At 47.5% G+C, this 6,168-nt stretch overlaps 1 protein-coding gene across 1 annotated transcript; it reads left to right on the top strand.

Moving 5' to 3' along the window:
* The first annotated feature begins 2,809 nt into the window (after nt 1-2,809).
* LOC123410774 (tryptophan decarboxylase 1-like) lies at nt 2,810-4,660 on the top strand. The gene has a single exon (XM_045103714.1). The coding sequence runs from the start codon at nt 2,936-2,938 to the stop codon at nt 4,466-4,468; it is 1,533 nt and encodes a 510-aa protein (XP_044959649.1). The 5' UTR covers nt 2,810-2,935; the 3' UTR covers nt 4,469-4,660.
* Nucleotides 4,661-6,168: the final 1,508 nt, after the last annotated feature.

Below are 6,168 nucleotides of genomic sequence, written 5' to 3'. Positions count from 1 at the left end.
CCGGAGCGAGCCGAAGGTATCACCGGAGAAAGCTGCCGAACATCCCAAGACCATGACCTCGAAACCCCGGAAGGTCGTTCTGCCTTGCATCAAAGTCGGCGTGCCGGTGGATTCGGTGGAAGTACTTCTTCCGAATGACTTTTTTTTGTTTGTCACGGTATTCCAAGTGATGGTTAATTTTCTTGTTGTCTTTGTTGCACGCCTGATACGTCGACCACTTCTCTCGAGCCGAACACCTCTGACAAAGGGCAGGTGGATACCAACGTCACCTACGTCTCCTGTAAAAGCAGATTTTTCTCTCTACCTAGATTTTTTTTCTGTTCTCGCCTAAAGTTGAATTTATAGGTAACCAAACTAACAAAAGAACCCGTGCGTTGCAACGGGAGCAAGCCATACAACACGTCTTAACCTAATAATCATGACTTGAGACCTTTATTTAAACTTACTGCATAAATAGAATTTAAAAGTTGTTAAATAAGTAAAATAACATCATATTTAGATTGTACGCATCACTATAGATTCAAATTACATTATAAATAGAAATTTAAAAGATTAAATAGATAAGATACATTATATTTCGATTCAACACATTTTTTGAATGAAAGTTCATATGTAATAATTTAAATTAGAGTTACAGTTTAAAAGATATAATTTTTTAAAGTATTTGTTAATTATAATTGGACCGCGGATTAATTAACAAAATGGATCGGCCTCGTTATGAAAAAATAGATTGTACGCTATTGATTAAAATTATAGCATAAATATAATTTTAAAATTGTTAAATAGATAAAATAACATTATATTTAGATTGTGTGCATCATTATTGATTAAAATTACATTATAAACAGAATTTGAAAAAATTAAACAGATAAACTAACATTATATTCAGATTCTACATATTTTTCTAATAAAATTTCATATATAATAATGTAAAATTCGAGTTACCGTTTAAAAGATATGATTTTTTAAAGTATTTTGCACTTATAATTAAACTACAGATGAATTAATTAAAAACTGTATGGGTGTTTTCGAGAACATACGGGAAACGGTTGTTTTTTTTACTCAAGTATGTACTGCGGGTTTATTTTATGAAAACTGAAGGAGGTTTTTCGAAAAATTCCAAAACACGATTCGTTCTGTAACTTAATTATGTACCGCGGGTTGATTTCGGGAAACCATAGGGGGTTTCCTGTAAAAAAAATGATTCGTTTCTCACTGAAATCCGGACTGCGGGTTGATTTCGGGAAACTCCACGTGGTTTTTTGCAAAACGACCACGACGGACGACAGAAGCTCTCCGTGCTTTATTATTAGGGAGAGATGAGGAGCCACCACGTTCACGCACGCACGCATCCCTCCCTCCCTCCCAACCCTAGCCGCCTCCCCCTCCCTTCCTCGTCGCCGCCTGAGGCAGCCGCCGGGCAAGCCCGGGGCGCCAAGGATGGTGGCGGCGGGGCCTAGGCTGCCCTGCCTTTGCGTGGGGAGCCCCGGATCTGGAGCGGCGGCTCCATTGGCGAGGCACAACAAGCTAGCAGTCGTGCGTGCGGTGGATCTTGCGTCTCGACCGCGCGGGCAGCGGGATCCGGTGGTCGTTGGCGTCCGGCAGCGGCTTTTGCGGTGGCCGGTGCGCGCGATCTGGCGCCTCCCCTCCTCCCCTGTTCGGCATGCGGGCCAGCCTGGTCGGGCCGCGCTTCCTTGGGTCGCCAGTTTTGTACAGGAGGCGCTGCTGGTGACGGGGATCTAGTTGGGGGCGAAATCCTTGGTCGGCCATGGTCGTCCACGTCGATGGCGACGCCTGAGGGCGTCGTTCCCCTCCTTGGAGGCGTCGGTATGGACTTATCCCCTCACTTCCTCTTCCTCTTGGTCTCCCGGACGAAAGCCTTAACTTTGTTGGACGACGGCGGCGCTCACGACGCCGTTCCCTTCTTGAAGGCGCCGCTTTGGGAACCTTGGGGTTGGGTGGCGCTTGTGGGTGGTGGGCGACGGCGGTGGTGCGGCCTTATCCTAGCATGGTTCTCCCTCCGTTGCTTGGAGATGGACTCGCGTAGGTGTAGGTCGTCGTTTGGCGTCATGGTGACGTCGATGGCGGAGGCACCTGCCAAGGTTGGTACCTCAATCTGATGTGAAGATGGACCAGTGAAAGATGACGGCGGCGACACATGTGAGTGCGTCGGACCGGTTTGTGCCCCGAACCCGGTATGTGGCTCGGTCAGGACCTCCGGCTTTAGATGTTAGGCTTAGGTGGGAGATCTGGGTATTTGGTCCACCTTGCACCCCTTCATCATATGGATAGGAGTAGCGGTAAATGTTGTCAAGATGGCGGATTCAGGCATATTGTTGTAGTGTTTTGTAAGGTACTCAAGAATAATCAATAAAATGGTCGCATGCATCTCCCACATGCAGAGGCCGGGGTCATCTTCTTTTTTTTTAAAGTAACTAAATGTTTGTCTGCTGTTGGAGATGCTCGAAGAGTTTAAGCAGCTGCCCCCCGTAAACACACACACACACACGCAGCTTAAGCAGCCGCGTAGTGGCCAATTAACAAACGCAACATAACTGGTCGCCTGCGTGCGAGTGCATCTGTACCGATTGAACAAACGAATTGACCGTGCGACTCGTTTAACGAGCTGCGCGCGCTCGAGATCGCATCTCTACCTACCCATGCACTTTCGTGGCAGCGTACGTACGTAAGCGCGCGCGACCAGGAGACTCACCCAACGCCCACACCGCCACGCCGCTTCCCGTGTCCACCTGATCACCTATATATACCCCTCAGCAAGGACGAACTCCATTCATCACCAAACCAGAGCAGCAAAGCTAGCCAGCTAACTTACCAAGTACTCGCACTAGCTCTTCTCTACTTGTTGCTCTCCGGCAGCAAAGCAAGCTACCTCCACTTCATTAGCCAAGCCTCTACCTCCTTTGCTCCTACAAAGATGGGCAGCTTGGACACCAACCCAATGTCCCTCTCCGCCTTGCCCAACGACAAGGCCGCCTTCGAGCCGCTCAACCCCGAAGATGTCCGCGCATACCTTCACAAGGCCGTCGACTTCATCTCCGACTACTACACCAACATCGAGTCCATGCCCGTTCTCCCTAATGTGAAGCCGGGATACCTGCAAGACGAGCTAAGCGCGTCCCCGCCAACCTACTCCGCGCCATTCGATGTCACCATGAAGGAGCTTAGGACCTCCGTCGTCCCTGGCATGACGCACTGGGCTAGCCCCAACTTCTTTGCCTTCTTCCCCTCCACCAACAGCGCCGCTGCCATCGCCGGCGACCTCATCGCCTCTGCGATGAACACCGTCGGATTCACGTGGCAGGCCTCGCCTGCAGCCACCGAGATGGAGGTTCTCGCTCTCGACTGGCTTGCACAGCTTCTACGTCTACCCACCACCTTCATGAACCGCACCAGCACTGGTCGTGGCACCGGTGGTGGCGTCATCCTCGGCACGACGAGCGAGGCGATGCTCGTCACACTAGTCGCCGCCCGTGACGCAGCGTTGCGTCGGTGCGGCTCCGTCGGTGTGTCCGACATACCACGCTTGGTTGTGTATGCTGCCGACCAGACCCACTCCACGTTCTTCAAGGCATGCCGCCTCGCAGGTTTCGACCCCGCCAACATCCGCTCCATCCCCACAGGCCCAGAAACTAACTACGGGCTCGACCCAACCAAGCTTCTCGAGGTAATGCAAGATGATGCCAACGCCGGTCTCGTGCCTACATATGTTTGTGCCACAGTGGGCACCACGTCTTCCAACGCCGTCGACCCAGTGGGCGCCGTCGCTGATGTTGCTGCAATGTTCAATGCATGGGTCCACGTCGATGCTGCCTATGCTGGCAGTGCGTGTATCTGCCCGGAGTTTCGTCATCATCTCGATGGCGTTGAGCGTGTGGACTCCATTAGCATGAGCCCACACAAATGGCTTCTCACATGCCTCGATTGCACCTGTCTCTATGTCCGTGATGCTCATCGACTAAGCGACTCATTGGAGACCAACCCGGAATACCTCAAGAATGATGCTACCGAGTCCGGTGAGGTCACCGATCTTAAGGACATGCAAGTCGGTGTCGGTCGGCGCTTCCGTGGGCTAAAGCTTTGGATGGTCATGCGCACCTATGGTACCGCAAAGCTCCAAGAACACATCCGTAGTGATGTTGCCATGGCCAAGATGTTTGAAGATTCCGTCCGTGCTGACGACAGGTTTGAGGTGGTCGTACCAAGGAACTTTGCTCTTGTGTGTTTTAGGATCAAGGTAAGTGGAGCCATGACGGAGGAGGATACCAATGAGGCCAATCGTGTGCTAATGGATAATCTGAACAAGACCGGTAAGGCTTATCTTGCGCACACGGTGATTGGTGACAAATTTGTGCTCCGATTTGCCGTTGGGTCATCACTGCAGGAGGAGAGACATGTAAGAAATGCATGGGACCTCATCAAGAAGACTGCGAGCAGTATCATAGATTAAGTGGAGGGACCTACAGACACAAAAAGTTCGAGGAGCTACACAAATCCCTATATTTAGGGTCTGAATATTCTTTTAAATTTATCATTTTCCTTCGTTTGATTTGATTCTGATTACTCGGAGATGTGGTTCTTATTCTGTTTTGTGATCTAGACCGACCGTAGATATATATAAAGCAGGCCGGTACCAAAGAAATTGATTTAGACTGTAAAAGTGCTTATATATTGATAAACACGAGTTACTGGATTTGGCACTGTACTCTACTAGCGAGTGACGAATGCATGCCCACGCATCTCGATCAATCAACAAATATACGTTGCAGTCAGTTGGTTTTTAGGTTTCAAGATGCCAGGTGGGTTCCCAACTTCCCATTAAATTGGTCCTATCTATCTGCCATGCAATTCCATTTTCAGAGTCCAGATCGACCATATACTTGCACGTCTGAATTAATGGTGCTTACACCGCCGCATTAACACAGGAAAAACACGGGGACAGAGTTTTGACGCTGGCGTGCATAATTAAATGGTCCATTCATTTAGATGAAGGGACGATCGACAGGTGGTATCATGTTTGAGTAGGAACGAAGTTTAATCAACGTTCTGACTCAATCAAAGCAAAACAGGTATGCAAGTGGAAGTACTAAAGTAGGACTACAGTTGACTGATACTGAATGACTCGATCGGTACTGCCAACCAGTCCCCCATCCACCGCCCAGATGAAGCTATACAACAGATCCATGTTGGAGCTATGTAATCTATCGGTACGACTGGCAACCAGTCCCCCATCCGCCGCCCAGATGAAGCTATACAACAGATCCATGTTGGAGCTATGTAATCTATCGGTACGACTGGCAACCAGTCCCCCATCCGCCGCCCAGATGAAGCTATACAACAGATCCATGTTGGAGCTATTTAATCTATCAGTACGACTGCTGACCTAACACCAACTCCAACGCACGACCCCATTTCAACATTCGTTTTGTCTGTATTTCGTTGGTTTGAAGCAAAAAATCGGACACGCATGTCCGTTTGTGATCGGGCTGCCGTGGGTGCGTTCAACGAAGCCGCCTCATCCCAAACTGTCCTACACATTGACGACCTAAACCCTAGCGGCTCCCATAATAAAGAGATCAAACACCTTTATTACTATCATAAATAGATTCATAATTGTTCTTGCATAATACTTATTATATTCTAAATTCTTCATGACTTATATCCCCGATACAGTATAATCATTAAAATAAGTACACTATGCAACAAAAACAAAATCTGTCTAAAACAAACAGTTCGTAATGATCTGTACTAAAACCATACTTCTTGAATTCCAAAAGTTCAGAAACAATAGGACAAAGTGGAAAATTTATATCTTAATGTTGTGTAAAAATTTCAGCCATTATCACGTATCATTAAAAAATGTAAATTCAAATATTGAACGTAATAGTTTGTGTTTCTCCACTGTATCAATTCAACTATCATCCAAATCATTGTAAAGGGTTTGCTTGGCACAAAACTCAAAAGTGAAGATACAAACATAATTACTACAGTAGCAATAACTATGTTGACTCAAAAAAAAAAGGATAACTATTGAGTTGCCTTCCATTATGTGATATTGGTTAATGCCCTTTAACTAGTCATAATGCAAGGTTCATGTTTTGTCATGGTGACCATACGGGAGATCATCCGTGTTCATCTCATATTCCCGTC

This window comes from Hordeum vulgare, chromosome 7H (assembly GCF_904849725.1).
Source record: "Hordeum vulgare subsp. vulgare chromosome 7H, MorexV3_pseudomolecules_assembly, whole genome shotgun sequence".
Classification (NCBI taxonomy): domain Eukaryota; kingdom Viridiplantae; phylum Streptophyta; class Magnoliopsida; order Poales; family Poaceae; genus Hordeum; species Hordeum vulgare.
This window is presented reverse-complemented; position numbering and strand designations above follow the sequence as displayed.

Bases quoted from the DNA above. Each gene is read 5' to 3' on its own strand.
- LOC123410774 (XM_045103714.1), top strand. From the start codon at position 2,936: ATGGGCAGCTTGGACACCAACCCAATGTCCCTCTCCGCCTTGCCCAAC.